The sequence below is a fragment of the Sminthopsis crassicaudata genome, chromosome 2, assembly GCF_048593235.1.
Source record: "Sminthopsis crassicaudata isolate SCR6 chromosome 2, ASM4859323v1, whole genome shotgun sequence".
NCBI lineage: Eukaryota > Metazoa > Chordata > Mammalia > Dasyuromorphia > Dasyuridae > Sminthopsis > Sminthopsis crassicaudata.
This window is the reverse complement of record NC_133618.1, coordinates 103,238,981-103,255,300: the sequence shown is the minus strand read 5'-3', so window position 1 is coordinate 103,255,300 and position 16,320 is coordinate 103,238,981. Positions and strand designations below refer to the sequence as shown.

The following is a 16,320-nucleotide window of genomic DNA, read 5'->3' as shown; positions in this document are numbered from 1 at the left end:
TGGGGTGAGAATGAAGAGTTGAGATTGATACTGAAGCCATGAGCCTGGGTGAATGGAAGCATAGTAGTACCCTCAACAATAATAAGAACACTGTAAAGAGAGGAAGGCAGAGATTGGGGAAAAGAGGATAACGAGTTCAATTTTGGACAGGTTGAGTTTGAAATGCCTAAGGAACATCTGTAGTTTGAAGTGTCCAAAAGCAGTTAGTGATATGGGAATAGAAGTCAGGAGAGAGACTAGAGCTGAATATTTAATAACAAACAAACAAAAAAAGAAACATTTGTATAGAGGTGAAAATTGAATTCATGAATAGAAGTATAGAAGGAAAAAGTAAGAAGACCCAGGCAGAGCCTTGGTTGATACCCACTATGAATGGGGATGATACAGATTAGGAATCAGTTAGAAAGGAAGCCGGAAGAGGAGGTCAAATAGGAGAACAGGAGAAGGAAGAGTCATTCATCTAGACATGAATATTTGCTAGAGGAAGTGACTCAATTGTGTCAACGTTAGGGAGAGATCAAGAAGAATGAAGACTGAGAAAAAGACATTAAATGTGGTCGTTTTTAAAGAGAATAGTTTCAGTTCAATGGTGATCTGGAAGCCAGGATGCAAAAGGTTTAGAATAAAATAAGAGGAGTGGAGGTACTTAGTATAAATGGTTATCTCAAGTAATACTGAAAAGAAAAGCAGGAGAGATAAAAAAGAAGAAGATCGGGATGGTAAAAGACATGGGAAATTCTAATAGTTCCAATTGCAGCTTCATCTTGCTTTAGTATTTTAAAGATCTGTAATTTCACTAACATAGTTTTAATCTCTCCTTAAATGCAGATCAAAACTCTTCTATAATCTAGTAGCTTTTAAAGAGCTGTAAGATCTGAAAAATTGATACACCTGTGGCCAAATTGATAAGTCTCCAAATTTATCTAGACATGTAAATTCAGCACATCCATGTGATGCCTTTCCATCTTGGCAGAGTTAAAAGAATCCAGAGTTCACCTATATAATTCAATGGTAAACTGGAATAAGATGTTAGATCAAGGTTCTCTATCTTTTATGTGTCATGGACCCCTCCACCTAGGGAAGGCAAGGGAAGCTTTTCACTCCCTTTTCAGAAAAATACTTTTAAATGCAAAAAATGGAATTCAATGATACTGAAACAAAATTATCAAAAAATAATTTCAATATGTTGAAGAAACAGATTAAGAACCCTAGCTTTATAGTCTTTGATGAAGCAAAAAACCTCAACATATTTCTTTTGATTTTTTGAGTCAGGATTTAATCCATTCACCAAAGCCTCCCTATTTCCCTAAGGGTTTTAAACAAATATTCAAGTTGACTCAAGTAAGAAATAAGATTTAAGACCTTTACCACAATCCCACAGATATTACAAGTTTTTCTTCCCTCCCAGGACATCTTATAAACCTGTTTTAATGCATGAAAACAATTTTGAAAAGACTTCAAGGAGAAATTCAACTAGGCAAACATTTGGAAAGTGTTTCTTGTTCAATCATCAATTCTTTCAAAAATTCAACCACAGATGGGATAACAGTGAAAAATTACCAAATGTCCAGTGAGAATATGAAATTAAATTCAGAGAAGGGAGAAAAGAAGAAGAAATGAAAAGCTACTTCTGAAACAGTGTTCTGAAGAGTGAGAAAATTGGATATAGAGGATCAATGAATAGGGAAACGGTTGGCAGAAGTGATTGTGACTTAAATTTTTAAAGTGCTTCCCAACAATATGAGCAGGAAACAAACTCCTTGAAGGTGAAAGCACAGCTGTTTAATGGACACAAATGCAAGGAACACTTTGAACTCATTAGAACTTTGCTATGGTTATCAGAATGCTTTTAACAAGGTGAAATTTGCTGGAGTATTGTTGTCTCTCTACCTCCCCTAAGTTGTATATAATAGATTTTTTTTTTAAGCCAATATGGAAAAAAAAAATTACAATTTGGACTTCAAGCCAGGTGGTGTTTACAGGAGCTCAGAAGATCCCTGGTGCCTGGCACAAAAGGATTTTAAAGTAGAAGATTTTCCGTGGAAATAAGGACACCAGGTGCTACACAGACCTTAGATAGAGAGGGTCTTTGCTCCTAAGGGAGGAAGGTTTCAACTGTAAAAAATGGTATTTGGAGTCAAAAACGCTAGGTTTTTGCTCTCCCAGATACTGTATTATGGCCTAGAATTTTTCTTTAGTTTGTAATCATATCACTCCCCTCCCTTAAGAAAAATATACCTAAAAGCTCTATTTTTCTATGTAGTCTAAGGCATCTATAAATATCACTATCCATGATCAAAGATGCAAGAGTACAAGTTTTCTTCTTGTATTTTTTCATCTCGAAAAACTTATTTTCTGCTTTCTACATAACTAGCTCAGTCACAGTATTCAAAAGTGACTTTATACCGAAGGATTAAACCAAGGGATTTAGGTATTTATTTTGCTTATACTCATAAAAATTCCTGTAGCTCACTGGGTTTTGTATTTTAAATGAAACAAATGCCACAGAGGGTCAACCCCTCATCTGAGATATGAAATTAAAATCTGAATCTAATTGGCATCAAGAGAAAAATATAATTGAAAATCCAAAAGGTTACCCCCCCCATTTCCTGGAACAAATCTTTTCTTGTTTTCCCAAATATTTTACCTGCTTTTTAGTTTTCCCCTTTTATTCAAAAACAAAACAAAACAAAAAAAAAACTTATGGAAGCTACTCTAGTCTTTGATGAGATCTGGTTCTTGCTCAAGAGGGGGTTCAATTTTTGCTGAAAGCTTCTGTCATTTTCAAGAGGATCCTCCTCATTGCCAGGTACCACCTGCTCTCATCCCCTCTGCACCTGCCGTATACTTAGAGCCAGTTTGGAACAAACAAATAAAATGAAAAAGCAGTCAGAAAGCTGGAAATCTGTTAGATAAGACATCTATAAATGTCGAGGCCAATTTGCTATAGACCTGTGCTATATCCATCTACTGGAAAAGGAAAGTAAAATGGTATTATTCTTTTTGGGAGCAATTAAATTTTAACAGTGAAAAACAAAGCATTCTTTGTGACACATGCAAAGAGTTACTTTGCCTTTTTTTATATACAAGAAAACTGGTATTTTGAAAGAAAAAAAGAAATTCTTAACCTGGGTTCCAAAGACCCCTAAAGTTGTCAGGAGATGGATTTCAGAAGTTCTATGATTTAAAAAATAAGTGATTTCAGAGGATCTATGAATTTAAAAATAAAGGAATGAAAAATAAATGAAAAAACACAAAACTATATTTCAACAAAATTGCTCTTCTTGGTAATCAATAATATATTAAATGCTCACTATGTATCAGGCATAATGATAATGTAATGCATATATATATACATATATATACACATACATATATATATATGTATATATACATACATATATATATATACATATATATATGTATATATATATATATATATATATATATATATATACACCCTCTGAACATAATTTTGAGTAGGAATTACTAGGTTTTCCCAGTATGTCAAAGATTTCCATTACACAAAAAAGGGTAAATACCTCTGATGTAGATGGATAGATCATAATGAAAATACCCCTTCCTATTCTTAAAGGAATGGAAGAAATCCTTTCTGTTCCCCTCTCACCATAAACTTGTCTCCCAATTGGGGGGGAGGGTGTAGGGAGGGAGAGGGTAAATGGCAAATTTAAACTAACAGAAAAAGGGGAAGGAGTGTGTTCTTACACTTTTCAAATTAACCTGAGCTTCTCAGCACAAGCAAATAGGTGAGGAATATAAGCTGACTGCTCCTACCTTGCCAGGAGGTAGTAGAAACACAACTACCATGGACACTGCCATTACTAGAAGCCAGACGGGGTGCTAAGCACTTTAAAAACATCTGATCCTCCCAAAAAACCTTTTTGGATGAGTGCCATTATCATGCCCATTTTACAGCTGAGGAAATTGAGGCAACCTGATTTCCCCAGGGTCATACAGCCACTTAAGAGGTTAATGTCACATTTGAATTCAGGTTTCCTGACTCCAGTGGTCCACCCACTCTGGCATGGTCTCTTCAGCCCATAGCTAGAGCTCTAGGGTTCCCTACAGCATTCACCCCTCACTTCCACAATGATGGATTTTTGTTTTTTGGCTTTTCTAAACTGGCTGAAGTCAGATCCAGAAATCATCTGGCTGAAAGCAGGCCAGGGAATGTAGTAACTTATCAGGGCAGTGGGGACAAAAAGTGAAATGGAATATCCTAGAGCAAGAAGTAGGCTGAGCGAAGCCCGCCCCGGGGGCCAGAGCAATTATGTCCCTGACCTTCCCAGACTTTGGTAATGAGGGCAAGGTGAGAACTTGGTGCAAGGATCAAACTAGGAAATTGTCTTCAGGCACAGGAAAAAAATTCTTCTAGGAGCACAAAAAACACACAACTCTGGAGAAGGGAGAAGCCTTTTCTTTCTTCATGAAAGAGATACTGTTCCAGTGTCATCTAAGCTGACTTTGCAAGAGATGTCAGATAAAGGTTCTTTGTACCTTGGGAAATGCTGGTTTTGCCAAGGGGGCAGGACAAGCAGAGCAACCTTCCCCTTTGCTTCAGAGAGAGCATCCCATGGAGGGAGACAGGAAAGAAGACAGAGGGGGCAGAGACACAGAGGAAGAGGTGGAAGGAGAGGAAGAGAGAGAGAGAGAAAGACAAACACACAGAGACAGCGAGAAAGAGAAAGGGGATGGGGGGGAGAGAGACTAAGAGAAAGGGAAAGAGGGAGGGAGGGACTGAAAGAGGGAGAGAGACAAAGAGAAATGGGGGGAGAGAGAAAAAAGAAGGGGAGATGAGAGGAGGGAGAGGAAAAAGAGCAAGAGGCAGACAGAGAGAGAGAGACAGACATGGGGGGAGGGGAAGAGAGAGGGGGAGAGAGAAGGGGGGGAGAGAGGGGGAGAAAGAGGAGAGAGAGGGAGAGAGAGAGGGTAGAGAGGTAGAGAGAAAGAATTTATATGTGTGTTGAGGGAGAGGGGGAAAGGGAGAGAAAATGTGGCTTTTGGTGCGGATATTTCACAGCAGGAGATCCTCAGTGAAACCTGGTTCTCAGGCTCCCTTCCCTGTTGTATGAATGCCTTGAATGCTAATTGTCCCAGGGTCATGGACTCTTACCTGATCACAATCCAGCATGCTGGCTCTTACAACATCTGATTAAAGATCAGCCAAGTTTTGTTTCTGGAAGCTTTTGAGTTTCTATTAGTCTTTATAACAGCCTTGTTCTGAAAATCCTAGGTTGCTAAACTATCATTGTTACTGATTTACTACAGAATGTCAAATGAGACATTCCTAAGTGTCTACACGTAATTCCATTTAGGCAAATCGACATCTATGCCTTTTTAGCACAGAGTTAATGGGATAGTCAAAATATGTAAGTGTGAGATTTGTATAAAATGACAAGATGCTGTACCTATCATCAATTGAGTCCACTTTCTCCTGGATCTTGTCTGAATTGATGTTCCCGTCACTGACCAGTCTCCGGCCTGTCTCTACAACTGCATTGATCTTTTCCTCATTGGCATCCATTGTGGTCATGAAATCTTCTTGCTTTTTAATTGCTGCTTCTGCAGCCTCCAAGGTGGTGGGCATTTCAGTGTGGGCCAAAACATACTCCTTAAAAAAAAAAAAAAAAAAAAAAAAGACAAAAACTGTAACAAGAAACTGTATTCAATGTGTTCTGCACACAAAAATAATTTCTACCACTTATCAGACATGGGACCATCCTTCTCAGAATGCCAAGACTGTGAGTATAAAATTCTGTGAAACTACTGATTCCTAAATCTTGAAAGGCAATTTATTTAATTAGTAAATGAAACTAAAATCAGAATGAGACTGATTTATTTTCATCAGCAATTAAGTTCATCACTAAATTATAAGCTCCTTCAGTATAAGGCTGATCTTTTGCTTCCTGGCACACAGTAGGTACCTAATAAATGTTTATTGATTAATTTGCATTTATAATGGGTGTGCTGATTGAAAAGGATAATTCAGGGTTTGAGTAATGGTACTTATAAATGTATCTTCATCCTTTTGTACCAGACACTAGCAATTATGCCCTCTTCCAAACAATCATTGATTCTGAGTTGGAAAGCACCACAGAAAAAGTCTAGACTGATACAGTCCAGTGATAAGTGGTCACTCATCCAACTTTTGCTAATAACTTCATATCTTTCACTGTAGTACACTAGAAAAGAGCCTCTAGAATAAGAGGATCTAGATTCAAATCCTGTTTCTCATGGCAGTCCTTGGGCAAGTCACAATTATGTAGACAAAATGGAAAGAATGGGTTAGACTTTTACCTTTAAGACATTGGTTAAGTCTCTTAAAGTTTCTGGACCTCAGTGATTTCAACAATAAAATGGGGTTATTGGACTACATGGTCTCTGAGGTCCCTCCCAGCTATAGCTAAATCTATGATTCAATGATCTCCTGAGGCAGCCCATTTCATTTCAGTCTAGTTCTAATTGTCAAGGAATTTTCCCACGGAAAAAAAGCACTTCCCTTTTCCTGACTTCCTGCCTTATTATCTCCTAAGGGAAAAGAATAAGTCCCCTGACATTTCTAACTACATTCAGCAACTCTTCTCCCCCTCCAAGATCCCAACTAAGGATGCTGCATGACCTCTAAGTTCTCTGGGAACTCCCTCCCCTAACTACCAAAAGGGGGAGGAGCCAGCCAATCAATACAAATTTTACTCTATCAGGTTCCCATGGACAAGATCCCTTGTTCTGGTATATGGGCCCAGAAAATATACTTGGATTCTTTCCAAAGCCCATCAGCAGTCTATAAAAGCAGGATGAAATCCCAGACACTTGATAGGTTCTTGATTTAGATTTGGAAGAGACCTTGAAGACTGAGAGAAACAATAATTATACTAGCTAACATCTATATAGGTTTGCAAAGAGCTTTACTTACATCCTATTGATCCTCACAAAAAAATCTCAGAAGTACACACAATAATGTTCTGAGATGACCAGCTGAGAATGACTTTGTTATTCTCAGTAGGACTATCATCCACAGCTGCTCTGAAGGACTTATGATGAAAAATCCTATCCATATCTAGAAGGAAATGATTGTGTCTGAATACATATTGAAGTATTTTCTCTCTCTTTTTTTTAAACTTAATTCTTCTTGAGGGTTTTTACTTTCATTAGGATAGGAGATCTGGTTTTTTTTCACAACTTGACTTTTATGAATATGTGCTGCATAACATCACAAATAGTTTCCTAATTGTGGGTGGGGATAAGAGAGGACCTTTAAACTGTAAAACTAAAAAACTTTAAAACAAATATAATTTTGAAATGTGCTTTGAATGTAATTGGGGAAAAAATGTTCAATAAATAAAGTCTATTAAGAAATGTAGATGTTCACTTTATAGATAAGGAAACTGAAGCTCATGAGAAGTTAGAGTGTCTTGCCCAGGATCAAATAGTGAGTGTCAAGGTGTGTCCAAGAGCAAGGAGGAGCAAGGCCCAGGCTCTCTTATTTGACATTCTGGTACCTAGACAAATTTTAGATAAATGTAAAAGCTACCTCTAACTTGGTCACTGAAAGGGATTTTGAGTCAAAGCACCACGCAAAAGTTTGAGAGGTCAAGTGTGGTCTAGGAAAGAAAAGTTTGGCCCCAGATTTACCTGGTTATTAAGAAATGCTTCTGCTTGCTTGGTATCCCTAAGGAATAGCTGGTATGCATGGGACTGAGACAAGAGGTTTTGCCTGTTTTCCCACATTTTGTGAAGCTCATTCCATCCGGTGTCCAAAGCCTGCAGGCGCTGCCGAAGGAACATGTACTGAGCATCCGTCTGGCCTTGGGTCACCATCTCGCCCATGTCCCTCATCTTCTGGTAGTCTTCCTCATAGTTGTCGATTTCGTTCTTGATGTTCTCGTGCTGTGTGAGGAGCTTCTCGGCTTCTGCCAGGGTGTTCGGCATATCTTCTGAGGCGATCGCCGTCTGGGTCCTGGACAACCACGACTGGAAGTCATCCAGGTCCCGCAGAAACTGCTGCAGCTTGCTGGCTTCTCCCAAGGAAGCCTCTCGATTCTTCAGGGTGGTCTTCATCTCCTCCCATACATCGCTGATCTCGGCCAGTCTCGACAAGATGGCTTGGGCCTGATCCGGATGCTCAGACTCTAGTTTCTCTGCCTCTTTCTGCAGGTCACTCAGCTTCGCCTCGATGGCCACCAAGTCTCGCTCCATGCCGGTCAGCTTTCTCTGCAGAGCCATGACTCCTGCCAGGTCATTGCCTAGGTCCTGTGTGGATTCAATTACTTTGGTCTTTTCCCTTATCCAGGATTTGGTTTCATTGCACTCAAGATGGTAGTTCTGGATACTTAAGGCTGATAGGAGGGCATCTTTCTTCCTGTCTACCAGTTCTCTGAACTGGCTCCACCTATGAGTGAAAAATAAAAGAATTAAAATGATCCTGAATGGCTAATGTTTGGATACTAAAACCAAAGGCTAAAGTGAAGGCTGGGATTTTCCCCTTCTAATGGAGAAACACCTGGGAACTACTGCCCCCCACCCCCACCCCAAAAGAAAAACAATGAGGTCATTTAATATGTGAATGGTTGATATTATGGAAACAGAATACAGATGGACGTCACATAAACTGACTTAACTACACAAAGAAAAGCACCTGTTAAGAGTTAATGCCTGGACAGCTAGGGAACACCTGTCTTTGAATACAGTCCATGACATTCCTTGTTCATGATACATTAAATACGTGTGCGAAAGGCAGCTAATGAACCAAAGGTTGACACTGGCCTTTAGAACTGGGTTTTTTTCTGTATTTTTGCTCAAATGTGATTACTCAATAGGAAAGTTAGACATGGATAAAGGTCTGGTTTTACCAAAAGAATTATTATAGACCCAAAGTCCGAAAGACATCAATAATTTGTCTGGGATAATAATTGAAGATGGGAGGTGAAATCCTCCCATACCTTTATTCCCAAGATGGAGCAGTGGAAAGAGATAACAGAAAGAGAGAGAGAATGAAAGGAAATGGATATAGATTGCCCTCACCCCTCATGATCATTCCTTATATCCATGCAGTGATGTCATTAATAATAAAATAGAATACCTGGTGGGGACCCCCCTTTCCCACTGTACTGAGCCCATTCCAAACATGAACGAGCCCTCTCGGCCTCACACCAACCTTGTGTTGAGTTTGTCCTGCTGGGCCTTAATGTCCTTCTCACTCGGATGGCCACTGTGCATCAGCTGTCGCGCGATCTGGTTCACCACTGCAACCCGTGATGCCTGGTTGTTCATTTCAGGTTCCAAGCTTTCAAATCTGAAAAAAGGGGATTTTTCCAGGGTCATTAAAGTCCCTCTGTCACAGAACAGCAAGTGGCAGCCCCAAGGCCCCCAGCTCCCCGGCCCCTACCTGTGCTGGATCACCTCCAGGTCCTCCAGCTTCTCTGGGATCTGCATGTTGTTCAGCCACTGCTCCTTCTCGTCGATCCACAGCTCGCAGGCGTCCGCCTCGCTGAACATCTTGTAGAGGGCGAGGGTGTCCTGGAGCGCCTGCTTCCTGAGCCGCGTGAGCTCGGCCACTTCTTTGTACCGCTCTTCAATTCCGGACAAGCGGCCTCGCACATCTGGAGACTCGGCGTGCTCCTGAGGCAGGGCACCGGCCTGCTCGTGCAAGGTGTCAATGGTGGGTCTGTAGTTGGCAATCTCTTCGGCTACATCCTTATGCTTCTTGACCAAGGACTGTGTGGAGTACTCATCGTGGCCCACATCGCTGCTGGAGACGATCTTGAGGATATCCAACATCCAAGCGTCGATGTCATCAGCATCTGCTTGGAACTGATGGAGGAGAGAGGCTTCCTCCAGGCGCTTCTTCCGAATGGCTGAAAGTTGTTCCAGGTTCGCCCACTGCTCCCGGATGTAAATAATTCTCTCTCGGATTTTCTCAGAACCAAAGTGCTCTTCGGCGATCATGTCTTCCCCTTCCTTGATGGCCTGCTCAAAGTGGCCACTGCGTCCGCTCATCTCATCCTCAAATGCCTTGTGCTTGCTGAGCAGGCGGACAACACTGGTCAGGTCTTTCCCATAGTCGTCGGAAGAGAGGATCTTCTCTTTCTCTCTTATCCAACCTTCCTCTTCTGCCATTTCCCAGAAGAATTTCCACAGGCGGCGAGATTCCTCAAGGCGAGCTCGTCGTTCGGCCGCCAACTGGCAAAGTTCTTGGTAACAAAACTCCATGTGGGCTACTCTGTCCCGGATGACTTGTGGGTCGCAAGGTTTATAACCTGTTTGAGATATGGGAAGAAAAGAGTATTATAATGGCCAAACTGGTCTTGCTTTCAGTATCTCCTCTCTGCAATTTGTCCTCCAAAAAGTTCCCAAAAAAATATTTTTAGGGCAGACCTGAAGATACCATTCTCATCCACAAAAACCTTCAGGGGCTCCCAAAGGCCTCCAGAATAAAATGCAAACTCATTATTCAGGAATTATTCAGCTGAGGTTTCTGGTTCATTTGGAGGCTAAAGACAACATCTTTGTTCTTACTACTTGACTTGCTGGTAGGACCTTAATGTAACTAGAGTTAGGTGAAAGTTCTAGGAAAAAATATCTTCAAATCACTCAAGAATTAAGAGGGCACATGAGTCAATTCTGCTTCTAAGAGATGCCATACAACTGCTCTTCTCAGACAATAGTGACTTAGTATAATTGGTCCCAGATGGGACCGACTGGGAAAGGATAAATGGTTTTCTTAGCAGCTAGACAAGGTTGTAGGGACATGGCCAAACCAAATGTGGCTATAGTAAAATTTCATTGTTGAACATGAAAACATATTTAACACCAAGTTGGATTTGGAGATTTGGCAGGAAAAGGGGATAAGCAAGGATGAAGAAAAGGAGGAGGAAGAGGAGGAAAAGATTATCCCTTTTCCCATTCTATCTCATGAATTCAAGATCGATGGTAAGCATTTCACACTAGTCTCTCCAGACTGTATCTTGCTCCCCTAAATCCATTTACAGTACTTGATAAATTCAAAATATAACATTAGAGACCCAAATTCATGTACTACCTATGACAGTTTAATAGTGTAACAAGTCAAGAGAGCCCCCCATTTCCCTCCCATTAGACAGAAATCAATGCAAGGTTTCTTTTCTCCCACTTCTGATGGTTGGGAGATTTTCAACCATCAAAAGGTCTTCCCTTACCTTCACCATCTGTAGCAAACTTCTGAGCAGAGGCATTGACACCCCTCACCCTTTCTGCCTGGATACCAATGTCAGCTTCAACCAAAGCATGTTTCTGCAATAAGTCTTCCACACCTAACAAATGTTTGCCATAGTCTTGAGACAAGAGTAGCACCTATGCAGAAAGATGGTAAAAAGATACGAAGTCACATGTTTGTTTAAAAAAGCAACAACAAATGCCAACTCAATTATGTAAAGAGAAGAAAACAGAGAATCTGAAAATAAAAGCACCAGACTCAGTGTCCTCACCTACTGGACCTTTAGATGAGCTAAGAGCTACTCTCTTCTAATAACCCATTCATTTCTCAATTCTTGACACAGCTTGGCTTCTAATCCTACTACTGACCAGAAACTCCTTCCTCTAAGGCTACTGACTTCCATTGTTAAATGTGATAGATCCTTTGTTTTACTTCTTTTTTCAGGTTCCAACATTTCTGTAGTATTTGACATCTCAAAACGACTATGTACAAAATAATATTCAATAGCTTTCCCTGAAAACCCAATCTTCACCCCAAACTTCTCTTTTTTTTTTTTTTTTGAGGAAAGAACCACTCTTAGAGTCATTCCCTACTTTTTTGCTGTCTGTCCCTCCCTCCCACATGCTATCATTTTGTGGCTTTTCTGTTTACAACATCTCTCACTTAAGATTACTATAATAGCCTAATTGGTCTTGCTTTTAGTATCTCCTCTCCGCAATTTGTTCTCCAAAAAGTTTCCAAAAAAAAGTCTTTTTAGTCCAGACCTGCAGATACCATTACCATCCTCAAAAACCTTCAGGGGCTCCTAAAGGCCTCTAGAATAAAATACAAACTCATTATTCAGGAAAAGTTAATTTACATCTTCCACAATTTGGTTCCAACTGACTTTTACAGACTTATGTGCACTGCCAGTGTAAGTTAATCCTTTCTCAAATTATCTTGTGTTTTATTTATTTGAGTTAGTGTTATATTTATCTAGAAAATTTGTCTAGAAAATAATTTGTCTAGAAAAATGTCTTTAGGGTATGAGTTGTTTTGTTGGTGCCTTTACATTCCCCATGGTGGACACAGTGCTTTGCATATAGAAAGCCCTTAATCAATATTGTTGAATTTTCCACCCCTACCTATCCCTCAAAGAGTGGGACTTTCCACTCCTCTAGGCTTAGTCCCTGATAAAACAATCAAAAGGCAAATATAAAGGAGATACTATTGAGAGGATAAACCAAAGATCCTCTTTGAGAATTAATAAATAAAATTAACACTAAAAGATGCATGGTTGCCACAGATTTTTGAAAAACTGATATCTTAAATTTTAAAAATTTCAAAATGTAAACTAAATCTCAAAAAGCACAAGCAAAAACACCTCACCTCAACCAAAAACCTTCCTACTTACCTATGAATAAAAGGGCAAAAGGAAATAAACTGGCAAAATAATTTGTTGGAGACTGCATCACTGTATTTGACAAGTCTCTCAATAGTCTTAAAGAGATGGTCCCCTTTGTTAAAGTTTATGGATCTGTCCTTTCAAGTACTTCTAGAACCTTCAAGACAAATATGTAGTTGTTATTTGTAAAATGAATCTTTTCACTAACTAGAGACCAATATGAAATGGCATGTATACCATGATGAAAATATCTACTTTGGATATTATATCCAGTAGGTGTTGGCCAATTTTTAAAATTCATGGTTGAGGGCAAGTGACTTTTTTTTATTTTATTTTTTATTACGGCTTTTTATATACAAAACATATGCATGGGTAATTTTTCAACACTGACCCTTGCAAAACCTTCTGTTCCAACTTTTCCCCTCCTTCCCCCCACCGCCTCCCCTAGATGGCAGATAGTCCATGCTAAACATGTTAAAGTATATGTTAAATACAATATATGTATACATATTTATACAATTAGATGACTTTTCTATGCTTATTCTCTAATTCTTTAATAAATCAGTGCCAAGAATAGCAGTACTTATTTATTTTGACTATCTGTGATTTTATCAGTCTGTGTTCTCCCTTTACCAATGGTGATTGCAACCCAATCATGATTTAGCAAATGGATGGCTGTGACAAAAATTTGTCAGCTAATGGCCATCTTTATGTTGATGAACTTCTCTAAACTTTGCTACACTGGTCTTTGGACAACAAATAGAGATCACTTCCAGGTGGATGTCATTGATTCTTGGTAAGACTGTTAAGAATAGGTGATTTATTGGCAAAATCGCTGAAAATTCAAAGTTGATTTTATTTGTAATAGAGACTCTTGAATGTAGCAGGTATATAATATTTGTTAAATTGACTGAAATGGAATCAACCAAATTAAAACTAAATTTCTAGGACTCTATGCTGAAATCTTAACCCCTCTAAAACTTAACATTCAATGTTCCCATTTCTACTTGTTATGGGTATCCTACTAAGATATGCTACAACTACTGGAGAATATTTAAAATCTAGAACAATGGAAATTTAGACAAGTTTATCCTATTTGGGATAGGTCTTAATAATTAAGTGCAAGGCCTCTAAAGTATGTTGAAAAGTATTAGCCCTGAAGTCAAAAGGTCTCAGATACTTTAACAAGTCACTTAACCCCAATTGCCTCAGGAAAAAAAAAAAGGAAAAGAAAAAAAGAAAGTATGTTGAAAGAGACATGATGAAATTGAGCCAGGACCAGGACCAATGTCTTTAAAATGCCCTTCATCTTTCTATGGGGCTATTTCTATTAAGAATTCTTCCCAGATATGCAGAATATTCTAAAGACTTATTATACAGCATGAACAGTAGTGGAAACAGGACTATTTTCTGGAGAGAAGGGTAATAATCTACACTTAGACCATTTATTTTATGGAAGATAGATCTAGAAAACAGGTAGGAAGCTAAACTTTGAAAATCTCCCTTTGGATTACTTAGGGTACACCATACTATGGTCAAATACCTGCCACCATCTACATACATACTTGAACCTTTTCATTCCCCACTTTATTTACTTCTTATGGGGGATCATTTGCAAACTACACATGTCTCCTCACTGTGTTCTCTCATTCACACTAACTCAGAGAAAGGAGTGGTTCAAAGGTAAGGATCTATAAAGTCTACAATATACAATGTGCAGATGAGGCTCCAGTTTTCTTAGCAGCAAAGTCTAGCTGGCTTTAGTAGAGCGTCTATAACTGCAGGAAATCTTTTACCTTCATTTCATCCATCCAATCCATAATGTAAAGCATTTCCTGGAATATCTTCTGAAGTCCCAAGTTCATCTCAAGACGCTGCCTTCGTGCTCTGAGCAGCTCCAGCAGGTACTCCCATAAGCGGATGACATTGTCCTTCCTTGCTGTGATACGTTTGATGTCATGGTAATTCTCAGCTTCCAGCTCTTTGGCTACAGCTACCACAGCCTGGACACGTTCCTCATAGGCAGCAATGTCTGTTTCAATAGCCTCGTGTTTTTTAGTGGCAGCTTCCACTGCTGGAAGGTCAAATCCAAAGTTGTCCTACAAGAGAGCATGAGAGTTTTGGGAAAAGAACCTCATTTCCTAGAGCATCTATCTCCCCATATGATTCTAGCCTTGCCCCAGAATTCACCTACCCTTCCTCCAAATTACAATCTCTGATCTATCTTGCCTTTGTAAAGGAAAAGGACGGATCATGTCTGTCCCTAATTTATCAGGATTTTGGAAATATTAATCTCCAGTCCTAAGACCAGTAATGAACAATGGTTATTATTTGTCTCTACCTCCAAGTTACCTTATATTAATTCAAAGGTGCCCATGTTTTATTTATTGCATTTTTTAATTTATACAGGTCCAGTGAATATAAACTTCTTAAGGCAGGATCAATTGCTCTGGACAAGGGTGAGCTGATTTAAGAGCCTGAGGGAAGAGGGAATCTTTTTGTACTTATTTACAAATGTTGAGTTATATAAATATGCTCACTAACTCTAAAAAAAAGAATGTATACCTTACTATCAAACAGGAAAATTTAGATTAAAATCGAAAAGAAACTGAATTAAGTACAATAAATATCCTCTTAAAAGATGACCTTGTGGGGTTACTCTGGCTCTTAGCTTCTATGAAAATAAGGCTTATTTGTCTAAAGCACATAAAGTGGGTTATTTCCTCATGGCCAGGGAAGGTAATCAGGACTCGAGACCCAACCTGAGACACCAGGCGCTGATTCTCACTCAGCCATGTCTCCCTCATAGCTGCCTTGCGATCAAATCTCCGAGCAAGTTGTTCCAGTTTCTCTTGTCTTATGAGCTCATTCCGCAGTGCCAGTTCTCTTTCATGTTCAGCTTTTTCCAGTCGTTCCCAGGCCTAAGGATTTGGAGGAAAACGACAATACTTTGCTGAAATGGCCTAATGAAGCAAACCTCCTTGGCTTTTAGTCAACAGAGACTAGAGATCAGAGAATGTAAAGATGGGACCTGTAAAATCACCTAGTCTGCCATAGAAGAGAAAATTGAGATTTTATACTTCTGGTAAAATCCTAGAATGGAGGAACTTCCCTTTCCACACCCCCCCCAAAAAAGACCCCTAATAACAAAAAGCTAACAATAGTGGAGAGCATTCAAATTTGTAGTGGCGTGTCAAATCTTGATAAATTTCCCTCTCCTTCAGTTTCATGAAAGGTAAATGCGTATTAGTAGTAGTGAGAATAAAATAAGCTACATAGGTTCAAAATATCAGAACCAAATTGAGACCTTTTTAAATTTCCACTTGAAGGAGAAATGAATATCATATTGGGAAGCTCTAGTTATATAAAAGGCACACGCTACCATTTCGACCTTGCCCTAAGCTCCCAAATAAAAAATTTAAAAACAGTCTAAAATGTAGGGCTGCTGATTTCTCCCATTAAAAAAACAAACAAAAAAATTCAAAAAACAAAAAACAATGTGGCACAGTTGATAATTGCATCAAGAGTCAGGAAGACATATGTTTAAACTTTAGCCTCTGATAAATATTGGTTGTCTGTCTCTGGGTAAGTCACCAATCTCACCAGTGTTCTAGACAACTAAGACTAAATTAAAAAGGAATCTTGGCTATGCTGGTAAAGGAAGAGTCTCCTTACAGGTTATTTCTTATATCAATAAAACTGCAGATTTGGTTTTAAAAAAAAA

General features: G+C 39.2%; 1 protein-coding gene across 3 annotated transcripts in view; it reads right to left on the bottom strand.

The window, feature by feature from the left end:
* The window catches only part of SPTBN1 (spectrin beta, non-erythrocytic 1), a 254,615-nt gene that overhangs the window by 43,651 nt on the left and 194,644 nt on the right, over positions 1-16,320 (bottom strand). For all 3 annotated transcript variants that reach the window (XM_074286937.1, XM_074286939.1, XM_074286940.1), the window contains 7 exons: positions 15,359-15,517; positions 14,393-14,695; positions 11,196-11,349; positions 9,407-10,277; positions 9,176-9,313; positions 7,654-8,410; positions 5,430-5,632 (listed from right to left, as the gene is read on the bottom strand). In XM_074286937.1, coding sequence (XP_074143038.1) covers positions 5,430-5,632; positions 7,654-8,410; positions 9,176-9,313; positions 9,407-10,277; positions 11,196-11,349; positions 14,393-14,695; positions 15,359-15,517 — 2,585 coding nt within the window. The remainder of the gene's footprint in view (positions 1-5,429; positions 5,633-7,653; positions 8,411-9,175; positions 9,314-9,406; positions 10,278-11,195; positions 11,350-14,392; positions 14,696-15,358; positions 15,518-16,320) is intronic.